General features: G+C 47.4%; 1 protein-coding gene and 1 long non-coding RNA gene across 2 annotated transcripts in view; both read right to left on the bottom strand.

The window, feature by feature from the left end:
* The window catches only part of LOC309374245, a 235,934-nt gene that overhangs the window by 132,047 nt on the left and 84,023 nt on the right, over window positions 1-19,864 (bottom strand). The window lies entirely within an intron of this gene.
* On the bottom strand, window positions 772-16,305 carry FOXH1 (forkhead box H1; the record flags this gene model as incomplete). The annotated part of the gene is made up of 3 exons (XM_081919959.1): window positions 772-1,794; window positions 2,508-2,612; window positions 16,048-16,305. 3 exons carry the CDS (start codon window positions 16,303-16,305, stop codon window positions 772-774), a joined length of 1,386 nt encoding a protein of 461 aa, XP_081776085.1.

Genomic DNA, 19,864 nt, shown 5'->3' with positions numbered 1-19,864 from the left:
GAAGTCAAGACAGCCAGCGGGATGGATCCCGCTCACTGTCTTGGCTTCTTTGCTCTTTGGGGCTTGGGGGGGGATAATTTTTTTTCTTTATTTCCCCCCCTAAAAACTAGGTGCGCCCTATGGTCCGGTGCGCCCTATGGAGCAAAAAATACGGTAATTCCTCACGTCAGCCTCTCCATAGCACACTTGCAGGTTGAATCTCCTTGCCCGTCTCCTCAAAGACGGGAAGCAAGTCTGTGTCTGTGCTGTGGGAGCCTTGGGCACCTGGGGGCGTCATAGCCTGCACGTTGCCCATCGAAGGGGGCCCAAAATCGTTGAAGAGAGGTCGGAAGGGGGCAGAGGCTTCAGAGATCATCCCCGACTCTGCGCTCTCTGGTGCTGGCTGGCCCGCCTGGGACCAAAGTTGTCGAGGGCTTTGTAAATCAAGACAAGGACCTTGAACCTGGCTGAGCAGCAAATGAGCAACCAGTGCAGCTCCTTTAGCAAGGGAGTTCAATGTTTTTGCTGGAAGCTCCCGTCAGCAATCGGACCGCGGCTTATGAACCGGGTCCAAGGGCAGCCCTATGGAGAGCGCATTGTCCAGCCTCGAGGTTCCCAGTGCACGGACTATGGCTGTCCAGGAATGGCGAACCAAAGAGAGCTGGGCAAGATGGCGCCTAATGGAGGGAGACTGGGATTTCTGTTTCGATTTCTCCGGTGAGATCTGGAACATTTGCAGTTGCGAATCCCGGGTGTTGGAGAGATTAAGCCATGATGCGTCCAACTTTCTTTTCAGAGAGGCAAGTGGTCTGCGGACAGCAGCGCTTCTCCTGGCTGCTGGCCAGACTGGTAGGGGGCCACCACGGTGCTCCTCAGAAAAGGCCCCGCCATGCTGGCAACTGGGAACACGATGTCGGCTGGCTGGGTCATCCAGGCGTCGAAGACGGTCTTGTTGGGCGGCATGGCTTGGTCCAGGTCAAGCGAGAGCCCCGAGGGATGGGCCAGGGCGGCAGGGGGCCTGGGCAGCAGCTCCCAGTACCCCGGGGGGCTTGCGAAGGGCAGGGGGCTGTAAATCGGCAGGCCCGGGACAGCGGCAAAGGCGGAAAACGGAGGCGGGTAGCTGGGGGGAGCCACCACATTGGGGGCCACGCACTTGGTGTACGAGGTGGGCAGCTGCTGCAGGTGTGGTCCTCCAGCGCGCGGGGCATCGTCGGAGTCCGAGCTGCTGCTCTCGGGGTCCTGGAGGACCCGGGGGCGCTTGGCCAAGCTGTAGGGCGCGTGCCCCTTCTTGGGCCTCGGCCACCCGGCTTGCCTTCCGTCGGGAGACAGGGACCCCAGGGAGGAGAGGCTGCTGGAGGAGGAGAAGGAACGGAGGGCCGGCAGGCGGTTGGGGGGCCGCCAGGGCAGAACTGGGGGCCCTGTGCAGACCTGGTAAATGGGGACGGAGCCCCAAGCGTCTGGGGCGGCAGAGGGGCTGTGGGGCAGCTCGGGGGCTGCCCTGGGCTTCCCGCTCAGACCCACGTCCTGGAAGTCGCTGAGCAGGGTGTCGATGCTGATGGGGCTGTTTTGGGGGGCTCCTTTGCCGGCCGGGAATGTCCTTGGGTCCTCTGGGGTGGGCATGTTCTGGGGGGCCGGGGGTCTACCGTTGAGCGGCCAGCCGTGGTACACATAGGGGGCCAGGTCGGCGGCAAACGCCCGCTCTTCCTGGCGGGAGATGGGGGTGTTTTGCAATTTTAGGGCCTCCGGGGGGATGCGGTTCACGTCCACAGTCCAGAAATTTCCCTTGGCTTTGGGCTTGGAGGGGTCCTTCAGCACCTGCGGGAGACGGGAGGGAGGGGTGAGGTGCTTTTTTATTATTGTTAATAATAATAATAATAATAATAATAATAATAATAATAATAATAACAATAATAATAATAACAAATTTAAAACACTTTTAATTATAAAAGCAGCATAAAATACAGTATAAAAACATGAACAACAATAAAATTCAAAAATCAATTTAGGGGAAATAAGTATTAGATAATCTCCAAGGCTAGCTGGCTGAATTAGTCTGATTTGGGCCAACGAGGAGACCAGGGGAGAATTAGCTGTGGGATCCCAGAGCGGGTGATCTTCTTAAAAGGGGAGGGGGAGGGAAGGAAGGGGAATAAAAGATCAGCCTAAGTTCAAATTAAAGGCCAGGCGGATTAGTTCTGTCTTACAGGCCAGATGGAAGGAGGTTAAATCCTGCAGGGCCCTGGTCTCATGGGACAGAGCTTTCCACCAGGTTGGAGCCATCACTGAGAAGGCCCTGGCCCTGGGGGAGGATAGTCTGGCTTCCTTAGGGCCCGGGACCTCTAAACTATGGTTATTCATGGATCTTGGTGTTCTGTTGGGAGCCGCTAAGAGTGGCTGGGGAAAATAATAATAATAATAATAATAAGCTGATGCTTTGCAATGATGCTGTCCGATTCTGGCCCCTCTTGAAGCGCAGGGTCCCCTTCAGACCCAAACCCTCCCTCCCCCCCTTGCGCCCCCCACCTCACCTTGTAGAAACAGTCGTTGGAAGACAGGTTGTGGCGGATCGAGTCCTTCCATCCCTGATAGCCTTCCTTGAAGAAAGGGAAGAGGGTGCTGATCTCTTGGATGATCTGAAAAGAGCAGGAAGCAAATGTGAAAGGATTCCTCGCTGGTCAGTGGGCACCGATCCCGGACAGTGGCCCCTAGAAACGCAGGCCATACTGGGAGATGATATATAATGAGTTGAAAAAAATGTTGAAATATACATTTACAAAGAAACCAGAAGCGTTTCTATTGGGCATTGTGGGGAGTGATATAAATAGAAAGGAATGTAAGCTCTTTTTATATGCAATAACAGCAGCGAGAATATTATTGGCTCAAAAATGGAAGCAAGAAGAGTTACCGACGATTGAAGAATGGAGGACGAAGTTAATGGACTATGCAGAATTAGATAAACTAACAGGAAGGATTCAAAACCGGCGAGTCCAGAAATTCACGGAAGACTGGAGTAAATTTACGGACTATTTGAAAAGTAATTGTGAAGAACAGACGACGTTTGTAGGGTTGCAATAAATTTTGTGAGGAGTATTATTAGAAGTATGGAAAAAATGGAGAAGGGGGAGGATGATTTGTTAAGAGATGTAAAGGCAATACAAAGTTAAGAAATGCATAAGAAGTGGTGAAAACGGTGGATCATCAGAGGGGCTGATGGAAGCCCAAAAAGATTGTATAAGTGATAAGCTTTGTGGTACATTTTATAATTTATATGTTAAAATTAATAAAAAATATTATATAAAAAAGAAAAGAAATGAAACTCAGGCAATACAACTCTTGGGGAGAACGACTCTGGATTCTAGGATTCTGCAATATCCTTCTGGAGGGGAGGAGGCCAGAATCTGGCCGGCAGCGCCATCTGCTGGAATGACCGGAGCTCTGCCACGCAGCTGACCGGGTGACCTTGCGCTGGCCACCATCTCCAAGCCTTACCCGCCTCGCAGGGTTGTTGTGATAAGAGGCTAAGATCGGCTGCTTTGAGCTCCTTGGAGCAAAGGTGGGAAATAAACCAAATAAATAAATAGATTCCTGCGGGGGGAAATGGCTGGCCCAGATACGGAATTTTATATTTGCAAAAAGCCTGGGTCAAAACCATCAGTCAAAGGATAAGAGGAAATTGTTATTAAATATTATTAAATGTTACATATTCAGTATGCGGTATTTGACTCTAGACAGGCAATCTAGAATGCAGCATGGATCAGGGATGGAGGTATACTCATTTCATATTTCATATATTTTAAACTGCAGCTGTATCTGAATTGTCTCTGTTATATCCAACTGCAATTCAATGTATTCCTGTTGTGTTTTATTATTTTCCTGATATTGTAAGTGAGCTGGAACTGGTCTGTGACCGTAATAATAAAATTCTAATTCTAATACAGCAGATTTCTAATTTCTCAATTAACTTGTTAACTATGCATTATCACTATGCGGTTAACTATGCATTATCACTATGCATTCTATCTAATATTAGGTTGCAAAACCACTGCACTCTCATGTGATTTTATCAAGTTATCTGAGTGATGAAGTGAGAAAAAATATATATTTATGAGCTAGTATGAAGTTCTCAGCATCTACAGAAATTTCAATTGCCAGAAAGGGGAATGTTAGCATGACATTAACAGTGAAAACATGGCTGGAATATTGCAGAAATGTCAAGGGTTACAGAACACATTCAGTTATGGGATGGCTGGAAAAAGCAATACGACCTTGTTTATCAACTTCGTGAAGAAAAAACTATAGATCACATATTTACTGCAATAAATCATTCAAATTAATGTAGTATTAATGAGTTGCAATGATTGTATTTATAATATTGGCTTACATTGCATTTTATTCATATTTATGTTATCCTTGTAGTGTCCTTTGTTGCATTTGGTTCTCTAGAGAGGTCTTTCAGTATGAACCAGCCTAGAAGTTATCAGGAAAGAGGAAGATGAACTGATAAAGGGTTTCTAAAAGGGACCTCGACCACGGCAAACTATGGCAAGTTCTTAAAAAAATGGGAGTGCCTGATCACCTCATCTGTCTCCTGAGAAATCTCTTTGTGGGACAAGAAGCTACAGTTAGAACTGGATATGGAACAACTGATATGTTCAAAATTGGGAAAGGAGTACGGCAAGGCTGTATTTTGTCTCCCTGCTTATTTAACTTATATGCAGAATTCATCATGCGAAAGGCTGGGCTGGATGAATCCCTAGCCGGAATTAAGATTGCCGGAAGAAATATCAACAACCTCAGATATGCAGATGACACAACCTTGATGGCAGAAAGTGAGGAGGAATTAAAGAACCTTTTATTGAGGGTGAAAGAGGAGAGCGCAAAATATGGTCTGAAGCTCAACATCAAAAAAACAAAGATCATGGCCACTGGTCCCATCACCTCCTGGCAAATAGAAGGGGAAGAAATGGAGGCAGTGAGAGATTTTACTTTCTTGGGCTCCATGATCACTGCAGATGGTGACAGCAGTCACGAAATTAAAAGACGCCTGCTTCTTGGGAGAAGGGCAATGACAGGCCTAGACAGCATCTTGAGAAGTAGAGACATCACCTTGCCAACAAAGGTTCGTATAGTTAAAGCTATGGTTTTCCCAGTAGTGATGTATGGAAGTGAGAGCTGGACCACAAAGAAGGCTGATCACTGAAGAATTGATGCTTTTGAATTCTGGTGCTGGAGGAGACTCTTGAGAGTCCCATGGACCGCAAGAAGATCAAACCTCTCCATTCTGAAGGAAATCAGCCCTGAGTGCTCACTGGAAGGACAGATCCTGAAGCTGAGGCTCCAAGACTTTGGCCACCTCATGAGAAGAGAAGACTCCCTGGAAAAGACCCTGATGTTGGGAAAGATGGAGGGCACAAGGAGAAGGGGGCGACAGAGGACGAGATGGTTGGATAGTGTTTTCGAGGTTACCAGCATGAGTTTGACCAAACTGCGGGAGGCAGTGGAGGACAGAGGTGCCTGGCGTTCTCTGGTCCATGGTTTCACAAAGAGTTGGAGATGACTAAACAACAACAAAAGGGATGACCTGGAGAATTCTCCCTGCCCCACCATAGATAGCCCTTTTAATGACAGTTAAATAGACATATCCTGTTCGGAGGATTTGCATTTCCTGCAAAGCAACCTTTTGAATAGAACAGGTGAGATCCCACCTGAGGGCAAGATGCTGAAGACAGAGCAGTGTTGTGTGTGCTGTGGTGCTGCCAGTTTTAAGCTGTGGGACAGCTCAGTTACTAGAGCCTGAGACTCTTAATATCATGGTTGTGGGTTCAAAACCCACACCGGGCAAAAGATTCCTGCATTGCAAGGGGCTGGATAACCTAAGTCAGAGGTTTTCAACCAGTGCGCTTTGCAGAGCTGTCAACTTTCCCCTTTTCTTGGGAGGAATCCTATTCGGAATAAGGGAATTCCCCTTTTAAAAAAAAAGGAAGAGTTGGGAGATGACTGGCAGAATCCGAGACCTGGGAGAAGAAAGGATTGAAGAAGATTGGAAGAAATTCAAGACTTATCTACAGAAACATTGTGATTTAGTGGAATGTTAAGATGGATGCTTGGTTATAAATAATTGGCCATCACTAAAATAGATCAGAATTTGATGATAAGAGAGATTAAGAGAAACAAATTGGTAGGAGAATTATTTTATTGTATTTAAATAAGTGGTTACAATTTGGAAATAAGATGATAATTTGCTTGACAAAAATTTATTAATGATGCAAGTGGGAACGGGAGATGTGAGGAAGTTTAAGGATGGTATGAAATTTTGTTAAAACAATGCAACACTGTTTATTATCATTGTACTCTTTTTTCTAAAAACTCCAATAAATATTTATTAAAAAAAAAGGAAGAGTTGGCAGCTATGGTGCTGTGGAGGGACGCGGGTGGCGCTGTGGTCTAAACCACAGAGCCTAGGACTTGCCGATCGGAAGGTCGGCGGTTCGAATCCCCGCGACGGGGTGAGCTCCTGTTGCTCAGTCCCTGCTCCTGCCAACCTAGCAGTTGGAAAGCACGTCAAAGTGCAAGTAGATAAATAGGTACCACTCTGGCAGGAAGGTAAACGGCGTTTCCGTGCGCTGCTCTGGTTCGCCAGAAGCGGCTTAGTCATGCTGGTCATACGACCCGGAAGCTGTACGCTGGCTCCCTCGGCCAGTAAAGCCAGATGAGTACCGCAACCCCAGAGTTGGCCACAACTGGACCTAATGGTTAGGGGTCCCTTTACCTTTACCTTTATGGTGCAGTGGCACCCTGGGGTGCCTTGAATGATGGTCAGGGGTGTCCTCTGTCCCTCTTTCCTTCCCTTCCCTCCCTCTCCCAAAGACGTGCACAGCCATGGGATCACATTCACCCCGTGCTATACCAGCTGACTTGCTCCCGGTGGAGTACAGGATCAGGTTCAAGGTGCTGGTTTTAACCTTTAAAGCCCTCTACGGCCTAGGACCCTCGTCCCTACAGGACCGCCTCTCCTTATGGTCTTCAAACAAAAACATCTTGGAGGTCCCGGGCCACAGGGAGGTTAGGCTGGCCTCAACCAGAGCCAGGGCTTTTTCGGCTGTGGCCCCGATCTGGTGGAACGCTCTGTCCCAAGAGACTAGGGCCCTGCGGGACTTGACATCTTTCCGCAGGGCCTGCAAGACGGAGCTGCTCCACCAGGCCTTTGGCCAAGGCACAGTCTGACCCACTCCTTTGGTCATCCTCATAGAACTCTAGCCCAATGGTTGCCATTAATTTGACTCTGAATTGATTTTAGAATGAATTGATTTTAGAATGTACAGTCATACCTCGGGTTGAAGTTGCTTCAGGTTGAGCGCTTTCGGGTTACGTTCTGCGGTGACCCAGAAGTAACAGAATGTGTTAGTTCTGGCTTTTGCCGCTCGCGCATGCACTCAAAATGACATCACACGCATGTGCGGAAGCGGCGAATCACGACCTGCGCAGACGCAGGTTGCGTTCGCTTCAGGATGCGAACGGGGCTCCGGAATGGGTCCCGTTTGTATCCAGAGGTACCACTGTATTTCAATTAATTGATTGTGAGTTTATGTAAACTGTGTTACTTTTATTTTTGTTAGCCTCTCTGAGCCCGGCTTCGGCTGGGGAGGGCGGGATAGAATTTTTTATTATTATTATTATTATTATTATTATTATTATTATTATTTGCAGCAGCCCTGATCCTGCCATTGCTGGCTCCCAAGGTAAGGTGCTGGCCTCGCTTTCAACTTAGGGTGACCTAACTGTTAGGGTGACCTAACTGGATGCTTATGCCCCCCAGGGGTGCCACAGAAATAATGTACAGTGGACGCTCAGGTTGCAAGCGTGATCCGTGCGGGATGCATGTTCGCAACCCACAGCTGCACATGCGTGGGTTGTGATTCGGCACTTCTGTGCATGCACAAAGCACGATTTAGCACTTCGGCGCATGTGCAACCACCGAAACCTGGAAGTAACCCATTCCGGTACTCAGTGGCGTAGCGTGGGGGGTGCAGGGGGTGCCGGCTGCACCGGGCGCAACATCTGGGGGGGGGCGCTCGCAATCACAGCTCTCTGCCCCTACCTGGCTCACTCACTCTCTCTCACTGCAGTGCTGGCTGTGCGAATCCAATCCGAGCCGCCGGGTTGCCGCCCACTGTGGAGGGGGTGGGTGCCAGGCGTGCGGTGCGGAGAGAGAGCGAGGGATTATCTGGGGGAGAGACAGTGCAGCGGCCACCCAGCGCAGCGCTGAGCGCGGGAGAGAACCACACCAGACCAACCCAGGCAGCAGCAAGAAGAAGCTGGCAGCGGTGGCAGGTTAGGGGTTAGGGGGCGCAAATTACTTGCCTTGCCCCGGGTGCTGACAACCCACGCTACGCCACTGCCGGTACTTCCAGGTTTCAGCGGTCCGTAACCCAAAAAAACGCAACCTGAAGCAGCTGTAACCCGAGGTATGACTGTACTTGGTCAAGGGAGCCACAGACTCAAAAAGGATGAAAACCTCTGGCTTAATTGCATTCCCCACCAGAGATGGAGCAGGATGCCCCCTTCTGGGCAGCCTCTGCAACTGCAAAGGGAGAGACTCATGGAGTCGAGTTCCCCAGGGGTGAGATGCCAACAATGGGTGAAATTTAGCATAGACTCTCCATTTCCAGCCAACACCAAATGAAGCTGAGAAACCACCAAGTTCCCTTCAGCATCTTCAGCACTCGGTCAACTTCAGGCCTGTCCCATATCCTGCACTGGAGGGGGTGGACTAGATGACAGCAGGGGGTACCCCTTCCAACTCTACTATGATTCATATTTAATAAAATTATTATTATTATTATTATTATTTATTACCCCGCCCTTCCTGGTTCAGAAAACTGGGCTCAGGGCATCTAACAACAAATTTAAAATACTTAATTGATGCAACAAAAAACAGCATAAAATGTGAATAACAATAAATTCAGAATTCAAAAATCAATTTAGGGGGGAAATCCATCCAATAAACATTAGATGATCCCCAGGGCTAGCTGGCTAAATTAGTCCTACTTATCATTTATATTGGTCATCAAATTGTAAATAAGAGAAGCTGTACTTTGTAGCCTCTCTTCCAGCTGTCCAAGGGAGGGAGCTTTTGAAACCACCTTGAACCAGGTAAGACATTGACCCGACTCCTCCTGTGTGAGAAAACCTGGATGATCCAAAAATGTCAACAGAGAAGACTGCCTTCAGTGCCATCCACCCCTTGCAGGCTTGCAGGAATGAGTTCTGTCTGGTGTGCTTTTCTGCAGAGAGGGGCAGAAAATAAACTTTCCCCCGTCCCGACTGAGACCCCAGGTCTGCATGGCCATAAATTGTAACGGCTTGCCGTTCTCAAGCTGTGGGTCACCAGATGCTGTTGGACTACAACTCCCATCATCCCTGAGCTCTGGCCTTGCTAGCTAGGGGTGATGAGAGTTGTGGGTCAACAACATCTGGGGACCCCCAGGTGGAGAAAGGCTGGATCTGAAAGGCCTCGCAATCGACTCCCAAATTAGGGAGCCCGACACCACCACCCTGTTTCGAGCATCGCTCTTGTGGCTTAGGGCCCTCGTATTTACGGGACCGCCTCTCCTGGTCTGCCCTGCAGAGGACATTAAGGTCCATGAATAACCATAGTTCAGAGGTCCCGGGCCCTAAGGAAGCCAGACTATCCTCCACCAGGGCCAGGGCCTTCTTAGTGGTGGCTCCGACTTGGGGGAATGCTCTGTCCCATGAGACCAGGGCCCTGCAGGATTTAATCTCCTTCCGCAGGGCCTGTAAAACAGAGCTATTCCACCTGGCTTTCAATTTGAATTCAGCCTAATCAAACTGTTGGAGGGGCTGCGGAAAAAGAGGCACCCTTTTCCAGCTAGGGTGGGACTGCGCACAGGGATTCAAATTCTGGACAAGGGTTTTTTCCAGAAGCCACCCAAATCCTTGTGAATCCCATTCCAGCTTCACCCAACGTACTCAGGGGCGATCAGCTGAAAGGTTTCAGCTCTCAGGAATGCCAGGGATGGATGTTGGTGGCTGATAGAACCCCAGTTGCCCCCAAATGGAAAACCTTGCAGGATTTCTGACTTTGGTATAAAAATATGTGGGTTTTTTTTGTTTTTACAAAAAAATAAAATGAAATGGAAAGAGTTTGGAATGCACAGTACATCATCCAGAGCCTTGAAAAACGTCTTCTCAGGCTCCTTTACAACTCTATGATTATTATTATTTAATTGACTTAAGAAAATTATATGATTTTATTTACAGTGGTACCTTGGTTCTCAAACTTAATCCGTTCCGGAAGTCCGTTCCAAAACCAAGACACACTGCTTTCCGATAGAAAGTAATGCAAAATGAAAAAATCCCAAACCCATTTTAAAAACAACCCCTAAAACAGCCATTTAACATGAATTTTACTATCTAACAAGACCATTGATCCATAAAACGAAAGCAATAATCAATGTGCTGTACTATAAAATAAACAAGACATAATTGTAGATGATAAAAATCATCATCCACACAGTCACAAAACCAAACGAACAGAAAAAGCCTCAAAAACAAAAATGCAAAATAAATAGCAAAAACAAAATCAGTTCCGGAAGTCCCTTTGACTTTTGAAATGTTTGAAAACCAAGGTGCAGCTTCTAATTGGCGCAGGCGCCAATAGCCAACAAATGTATTGGAAGTTCAGGTTCCAAAAAAACGTTCGAAAACCGGAACACTTACTTCCGGGTTTTCGGCGTTTGGGAACCAAGGCGTTTGAGAACCAAGGTACCACTGTATTGATTAAGATTCTTTACTCCTGAAGTTGGATTTTACTCTTGTGATGTCTGCGCTAAGTTGAGTGGGACTTATGGTTTCCCAGTAGTGATGTATGAAAGTGAGAGCTGGACCATCAAGAAGGCTGATTGCCGAAGAATGGATGCTTTTGAGTTATGGTGCTAGAGGAGACTCTGGAAAGTCCCATGGACTGCAAGAAGATCCAACCTCTCCATTCGGAAGGAAATCAGCCCTGAGTGCTCTCTGGAAGGACAGATCCTGAAGCTGAGGCTCCAAGACTTTGGCCACCTCATGAGAAGAGAAGACTCCCTGGAAAAGACCCTGATGTTGGGAAAGATGGAGGTCACAAGGAGAAGGGGACGGCAGAGGACGAGATGGTGGGACAGTGTTCTCATAGCTCAACATCAAAAAAACGAAGATCATGGCCACTGGTCCCATCACCTCCTGGCAAATAGAAGGGGAAGAAATGGAGGCAGTGAGAGATTTTACTTTCTTGGGCTCCATGATCACTGCAGATGGTGACAGCAGCCACGAAATTAAAAGACACCTACTCCTTGAGAAGAGAAGACTCCCTGGAAAAGACCCTGATGCTGGAAAAGATGGAGGGCACAAGGAGAAGGGGACGACAGAGGACGAGATGGTGGGACAGTGTTCTCGAAGCTACCAGCAGGAGTTTGACCAAACTGCGGGAGGCAGTGGAAGACAGGAGGGCCTGGTGTGCTCTGCTCCAGGGGGTCACGAAGAGGTGGACACAGACTAAACGACTCAACAACAACAACAACAGGGTGCAGCCTGACCCAGATCATGCCCCTGTGGATCTCCTGGGCAAATGCCTTGGGAGTGGCTCCCTGGGTGATGCAACAGACAATTGAGAGGGCTTGGAGAGAGAGGGCACCAGCAGGGAGGCGAGTTCGAGTGATGCTGCCTTATTCCACTGCAACATTCCTCTCCCCTCCACCAAAGCAATTTGCACCCTGCTGGCGCTAATCCCCATCTGGCTTGACTGATCTCTGACCCATGGATGATGTGGGGAAGATATTTACACTACATACAGGAGGAGGAATGAGCCTGCTCAGCTGACAGATGCCTGGGGAGATAACAGGCTTCTGGGTCAGTGGCAAGGATTACCTTTATCATCCTTTGCCCATCCAGACCCTAAGCTTCCCCACTCAATGAACCCCCCCAGTTCTCCTAACTCTGAAGACCAGGGGTAGGCAAACTAAGGCCCAGGGGCCGGATCCGGCCATAGCGGTCAATTTTCCCTTTTCTTATGATATACAATATATATGATACGATATCTTTATTGTCATTGTCCCATACAGAACAATGAAATTGGAAATCTACACAAAACATTCAAAACCCCCTAAAAACTCTGAAACCCCATTTTAAAATGCAATATACTAAAGATTATGCTGCGTTTAGAACCAGAATTGCATTTGCTTAGAAACTGTTTCTCAGGTGGCTAGTCCTGGTCTTTATAACCCTGGACCTTCTTCCAGAAGGCAGAAGCTGAAAGAGTTAATTTCTTGCGAGGAATCCTATTCGGAATAAGGGAATTTCCCTTTAAAAAAGGAAAACGTTGACAGCTATGGATCCGGCCCAATCACCTTCAAAATCTGGCCTGCGGACAGTCTGGGAATCAGCGTGTTTTTACATGACTAGAATGTGTGCTTTTCTTTAAAATGCATCTCTGGGTTATTTGTGGGGCACAGGAATTCGTTCATTATTTTTCCCCCCAAAATATAGTCTGTCCCCCCACAAGGTCTGAGGGACAGTGGACCGGCCCCCTGCTGAAAAAGTTTGCTGACCCCTGCTGAAGACTATAAGCAAGAGCCAGGATCAATTTCCAGAGGGACCTTCCACAAAGAGTTGCCAAGAGGCAGTCCTTGACTCCCAATAGCAACCGCCAAGCCTGACCGCTTGGGTCAAGGGCCTCTGGGAATGCACAGAGTGCCTTTCACATGCACTTTTTTATTGCGTTTGAGCCCACCTTTCCGCTAAGGGCCACAAGGTGGCCACATGGTTCCCTCCCTCCTCGTGTAATCTGCACAACAGCCCTGTGAGGCAGGCTCAGCTGAGAAGGAGCAACTGGACTTTGAGGCCACATCCAGTGAGCTTCACAGCCAAGGGAAGGGGATTCGAACCCTGGTCACTGGTGGAGGAACACGATCCTGGTGGGGTGCCATCGCGGCTGCCCCCAGCTCTGCCACTGATGATGGTCTTCCACTTCCTAGTCCAGCACTCTAACCATTGCACCACCACTGCATTTCCAATTTCTAAACTTCACCCTGCACCTTGTATGCTGCCCTGTTTTTCAACCACAATAAATTATGGTCCTACATTGCACGAATGATCCCCTTGCTCCCCCAAGGATGGCCGCCGCTCCTCCAAACTAGTATTTCCCCAGAATTACACCCATGGATGTAATTCAGAGGCATAACGCCCACTCTCATCGCCTTCAAAGGACTCTCATCCAGCAGCATCGACATCTAGTGGCAGGGAGTTCCATAGATTAACCCTGCACTGAGTGGGAAAAGTATATACACCCCTTCGTCCAAAATCTGCTGCAGGAAGAACCACAAATTGTAGGCTTCTGGGAGAGGGAGAAATTCTTCTTAAGAGTAGACCCACTCAAATTAATGGAGCTAAATCACTCAGGGTCATTCATTTCAATGGGTCTAGCCTGAGGACGACTAATAATAGATATAACACTTTTTTTCTGCTCTGCCCCAAGTTCTCCATATAATCGAAATTAGAATTATCATGAATGAATAAAAATCACCCTGGCTAATTATACTATGGTCTTTTAAACTGGGGGAGGCGGGTATTGATCTTGTTTGTTTTGTATTTTTCTGTTTTTATATTGTAAACCCCCCTGTGATCCTTGGATGCTGATGTATGTATGTATGTATAAAGAAAGAAATAATAATATTTTCTTATTAAACCCTGAATTATTTTACTCCCTCTTTAGTTTCCTCCACCCTGAATTGAACAAAAACCAAACATCTCCCCCCCTCTAAAAATACTATCAAGGGGTTTTTGGTGAGGGTGGCTGTTGGAAGGGGGGGGGCGGGAAGAGGAGATTCTTAGATATCCCAGAGGGCCTTTTTATCTTGCTGAAGCAGCTTAGCACAGCTGGGGGGAGAAGTGGGTACCTGGAAGTAAATATTCCCTTCAATTTCAGAGATAATAAAGGCTTGGAGCAAGGCATTTCGCTAACTGGTTTGGGAAGGAGCAGATAAGAGCCCTGGTCTTTGAAATCCTAGCCCTAGCCTGACCCCAGGATGATGTAGAATATTTATTTTATTTCCTAAAATGTATACACCGCTTGATTGCAAAAAAACCAAAACCAAAACCCCTCAAAGCACCAGTAAGGAAATTTGACAACAATCTTAGACTTCTGAAAAGTTAAAATAGATGAAAAACAGGATTAAATTGCAGTAGGGTGGACTAGATGATTATAAAGTCCCTTCCAACTCTTCCATTCTAAATACCTAGCTAGGCTGGTCTGAACAAAAATGTTCCCATCGGGCGGACAGTGAATATCAATAGGCAGGGAGTTTCAAAGTATACAGGTGCCACCACACTGAAAGATTGAATTTCTGCAAATGTGGGGAGAGTGTTATTTTGGATCGAAGGGGTTGAATGGGTGCCTATGGGGTAGGTAAGACAACCTCTGATGGGTAAACAGAGAGCAAACCTGATTACTTGGAGCAGAATGAAGCCCTGGAAGAGAGGCAGGCACTCCCATAAAAACATACAATGTACCAAAAAAAGCTGCCTTGCTTTTACTGTCCTGCAAGAGACCCAGGAAATAATAATACTACTACTACTACTACTACTACTAAATTTATATCCCACCCTCCCCAGCCGAAGCCGGGCTCAGGGCAGCTAACAACAATAAAATAGTTACAGATAGGTAGCCGTGTTGGTCTGCCATAGTCAAAACAAAAAAAATTCCTTCCAGTAGCACCTTAAAGACCAACTAAGTTAGTTCTTGGTATGAGCTTTCGTGTGCATGTGTGCATGCACACGAAAGCTCATACCAAGAACTAACTTAGTTGGTCTTTAAGGTGCTACTGGAAGGAATTTTTTTTGTTTTAACAATAAAATAGTGCAACATTCTAAAAACATTCATTATAAAAATTAATTAAAATCAAATTGATGGCTGATGGTTGCAAAGCAAGGGAGCCCAACTCTGCACAAGCCTAGGGATGCCAGAATTTCAAATAAATCCCGCCATCCTGAATGGTCATAGTGGAAACTAAGTCCCCATGATTTGGAGAGAGCTGCGGCCTTTGAGGGACGAATTAAACTCCAGTTGAATTGTGAGGCTCACCCCAGAAGAATGCAAGGATCAGGCCCAGCTTTTCCAGCATCACAGAAATCACGGAGTATCCCTGCAAGTAAGTTCAGGAAAGCTCCAAGCCTAAGAAAGGTCAAGACAAAATCCTAAGGTTTTCTGGGCTCAAACACATTGCACAAGGCAAAGGATATTAATCCCAGGGCAGCTGAATTCTTAAGGGAAGCAAACGCCATTAAGTCCTGAGCAATAAAAATTTCCCATTTGACCGTAATAAATCATCTTTCTATTCCAGAATCCTTGTTCTCACAGCAGCCAACCTGATGCCCATCGTGGGAAAACAACAAACAGGATTTGAGCACAAGAGCCTTCTCTCTCCTTTCCTGAAACTTCCAGTAACTCCCTCCAGTTGTGGTGGCAAAGCCCAGCCATTCTGGCTAGTAGCCCATGAATTTATCCAATTCTCTTTAAAATCCATGCGAGTTGGTGGCCATCTCTGCCTCCCACAGATTAACTCTGCGCTGCCTGAAGGACTTCCTTTTACCTGTTCTGAATCTCCCAGCATTCAGCTTCCTGGGATGCTGCTACAGTTATGAGAGGAGAATGACATTTCCCTAGCCTCTTCTCCCATGCGCAATTTTACAAACATCTATCCTGTCGCCTCAAAGAGAGAACCAATTTTAGGAACCTCCCTACACATCTGAAGGCAGCTTTTACAGTTGGGTGTATCCTGTAAATTCTGCTAGAACCAGTCAGACGAGCTGGGTACAAGCAATAAATAATAATAATAATAATAATAATAATAATAATAATAATAATAATAATAATAGCTTTTTCTCTAAAGTCTCCTTATTTCATAGGAGAGTTGCTCCATCCGCTCCCTCATTTTGGTGGCCCTTTTCTGCACCTTTCCCATGATATCCTTCTGTAGGGTCGCCCCCCCTCGCCCCCCACCCCTCTGATCATCTTACCTGGGACAATTTGAGCTTCCGGCTTGGAGAGGTCTGGATGGCCAGTGCAATCATTGCCAAATAGGTGTAGGGGGGCTTGGGGTGACGGTGGTAGTTTTTCTTCTTCCTCTTCGCCTTTCTGCCCACCTCCTTGGCTGGACCCTTGCCCTGCCGGCCACCAGGCTCCTCGGCAGACCCCAGAGCTTCCTTGCCCAGGGTGGGGTCCTGATCCAGGGTGCCATTGTCAGGATTTTGGTGTGGACTGGAGGTGGCAGACATTGCTGCTGCTGCTGCCTCCTCCGCCTGGGAGAGCCTGAAGGGTTGGTCAACTGACCAGCAGGATAAACAGCTTGTTGGCCTAAAGGAGGAGGAAGATTTGGAACCCATTCATGCCTTTATCATGCTGATGATGGAATCTCAGCCTGGAGATGGAGATCCTGCAGGGCAGAAGGGTGTGAGGGGAGGGGCACAGGGGCCAGTTGGCAAACCATTAACATCTGGCTGCTAATCTCTGAGCCAGAGTTGAAGAGCCTGGGTGAGCACCATGAGATGCCTACTGCAGGCATGGGGAGATGGAGGATTTGCACCTCTTGGTAGCGGCGCCTAATGGTGCTGCCCTTCGCAAGGGCTTGCCTGAGTGGCACGCAAAACATCTGGAGCAGAACCAGGTCCCCGGGCTGAACAGGAACCCACAAATTGGAGTTTTAATTCGTGGTGAGCAACCTATCCAAAGGTCATCGAAGTGGGAAGGGTAGCTAATGCTGCAGAAGACAGACTCGGGATTCAAGGTGACCTTAGGAAATTGGAGAACTGGGCCCAAACTAACAAAATTGAATTTCCAGAGGGACAAATGTCAAGTTCTGAATTTACAAATATAACATTGGGGACATCCGCCTTACTAGCAGAACATGTGAAAAGGACCATGGGGTCTTAGTAAGTGGTAACTCGGGTTAAGAACTTAATTCGTTCCGGAGGTCCGTTCTTAACCTGAAACTGTTCTTAACCTGAAGCACCACTTTAGCTAATGGGCCTCCCGCTGCACAATCATCTGTTCTCATCCAGAAGCAAAATTCTTAACCCGAGGTACTATTTCTGGCTTAGCGGAGTCTGTAACCTGAAGTGTCTGTAACCTGAAGCGTCTGTAACCCGAGGTACCACTGTAGTACACAAGCTGAACATGAGCTGACAGTGTGATGCGGCAGCAACCCCCCCAACACCCCCCCACTGATGCTATTCTGCACCAACAGAAATCTAGTGTCCAGATCAAGGAAATTCATAGTACAGTGGTACCTCGGGTTACAGACACTTCAGGTTACAGACTCCGCTAACCCAGAAAGAGTACCTCGGTTTAAGAACTTTGCTTCAGGGTGAGATGGAGCCTCACCCTGGAAGATGGAGCCAGCTTGTTTTCTGCAGCTCTGGAGGGTAGGACTCGAACCCATGGTTTCAAGTCAGAAGAAAGGAGATTCCAACTAAACATCAGGATAGAGTCCTGGAAGGAAGCCCCACTGGGTTCAAAGAGACTTACTTCCGAGTAGACCCACTGCAAACTGCTCAAGTCACTGTTTCCACATTCCTGATTCTTGCATCTGCGGAAGGCTTTTGTACCCCTTGTGTGCATTATACTGATGCCTCTTGTGTTTGACTGATGTTTTATGATGAGTGTCCAGTACTCCTGAGCGCAGGAATCAGAGCTGGGGACCGATATACGATATCTTTATTGTCATTGTCCCATGCAGAACAATGAAATTGAAAAACTACCGTACATAAAACTACATAAAAACTACATAAAACATTCAAAACCCCCTAAAAACTCTGAAACCCCATTTTAAAATACACTATACTATAGAGACCCCTTATGCTGCGTTTAGAACCAGAATTGCATTTGCGCAGAAACTGTTTCTCAGGCGGCTAGTCCTAGTCTTTATAACCCAGAAGGCAGAAGCTGAAAGAGATCATTTCTGGGGTGAGCACTATCCTGCGCTATCTCTGCTGCTTTCTTTTGGCACCTGGCAGCATAGATTTGATCCAAGGTGGGAAGAGCACATCCAGTTATTCTCTCTGCAGTCTTTGCAACCCTGGACAGCATTGTTTTTCCCCTGACCGTGCAGCTCCCAAACCACACACACAGACCATAAGTTAATACACTCTCCACAGTACAATGGTAAAATGCCATCAACAGGTCCTTTGAGAGATTGTTTTTCCGGGGGATTCTCAGAAAATATGACCTCCGCTGTGCTCTCTTCACCAGGTCTTTGCTGTTTTCTCCCCAGGTTAGGTCATCTCTCAACTCCATTCCCAGAAATCGAAACACTGAGACCTGTTCCACGCACTTCCCCTCAACAATCCTGTGGTTCTCTAGATGTTCTGGAATTCCTGCTCCCATTTTCATCCCTGATCATCATTGGCCATCGTGGTTGCTGGGAGCTGACACAGAGAGCCAGGGTGCTGTAGCAGTTAAGAGTGCCAAACTACGTCTCGGGAGACCCGGATTCGAATCCCTCCCTCCACCCTGAAGCTCACTGGGTGATCCACTCACTGCCTCTCAGCTGAACACCTCACACGGTTGTTGTGGGGATTAAAGAGGAGGGGGAGAATTAGATCAGCCACCTTGAGCGCCTTAGAGGGAAAGGTGGGATATAAATGGGTGGAAGATTCCTGCCTTGCAGGGGGTTGGACTAGATGACCGCTCGTGGCCCCTTCCAACTCTGCAATTCTGTGATTCTATGAAATATTAAATATGAGTTAGATCTGCCAGAAGCTCGGCTCTGCTCTCACCGGTCCTGGAAGGATCCTTTAAAAAAGTCCCACGTGTTCAGAGACTTTGCGCCTGTTCATTGGGGGAATATAGGAAGCCCAGAGCACTTGTTCTTTAGATGTCCCTTTTATGAAGAGGCACATAGTAAGACCATTGATCCCCTACTGGTGAGGCTTGCTGACCTCCTGGAAAAGCAAAAAATTGACGTTTTCCTGTTAGGCAAAGATCAAAAGACGACCCGGATGGTCATCAGATTACAGATCTGTAGGCACAGACAATCCCCTGACTCAAACTAGTTCGTGAAGAAAATCCCCAAACTTGGTTCCATGGGTGTCTCTGGGTCATATCTCTGCGGTAGCTTGTCTTAAAGTTTTAAGTGTCTATATGCTTATTGCATTTATAAATTTTAAATTTATTGTTGTACATTGTTTTAACTGTTTGTTTTCTTTCAGGGACTTGTAAAGGAATAGACAATGGGGAGGCTTTTCCATTTTCCTTTGACCTTGCAGAGAAAACATTTGGTCAGTTTGGGAAAGTTTGGGAATCAAAAATGGTTCCAGGTCGGTCTTCCTGTGCTGATCTATGTACGTGCTTGGTTGGTACACTTATGAATATTGAACATATATCTAAGTCCTCAAAATTCCCATCACAATATCCCCAAATGTGTTTTATAAGCTGGTCTTCGGCCGTAATGTAATAAATTATCTATCCGAGTTAGATCTTGTTATGGAAAGCAAAGCAAGCTCTGATTTTTTTTCCCCTGGAGGGAGAAAGAAACAGACTAGTCTGCTCCCCCTCCCAATTTGTGCCTGGAGGTGCAGGAGACTGGAGATTTTGGCTCAAGCACCCCAGAAGGGGTCCTCCTTTCAGGGAGTTATCAGTCTCTTCCTTTCTTTCCTTAGGGAAAGAGTCCCTTTGCTGGATCCTTTTGATTCCTCATCTCAATCCACATGCAGAGAGCTTCAAACACTTGTCTGGCCCCAGAGGGCATCCCATCCTCTGCTTGAGTAGCTGAACTGAATGCCCCTCAGAAGCCCCAGGGAGCAGGGAATGGCACAGCAAAGGGCAGACGGGCAGCCT

The sequence above is a fragment of the Podarcis melisellensis genome (genome assembly GCF_964234715.1).
Source record: "Podarcis melisellensis genome assembly, chromosome: 7".
In the NCBI taxonomy this organism is placed as follows: Eukaryota; Metazoa; Chordata; class Lepidosauria; order Squamata; family Lacertidae; genus Podarcis; species Podarcis melisellensis.
The sequence above is the reverse complement of the archived record's forward strand: the minus strand, read 5'-3'. Positions and strand labels throughout refer to the sequence as shown.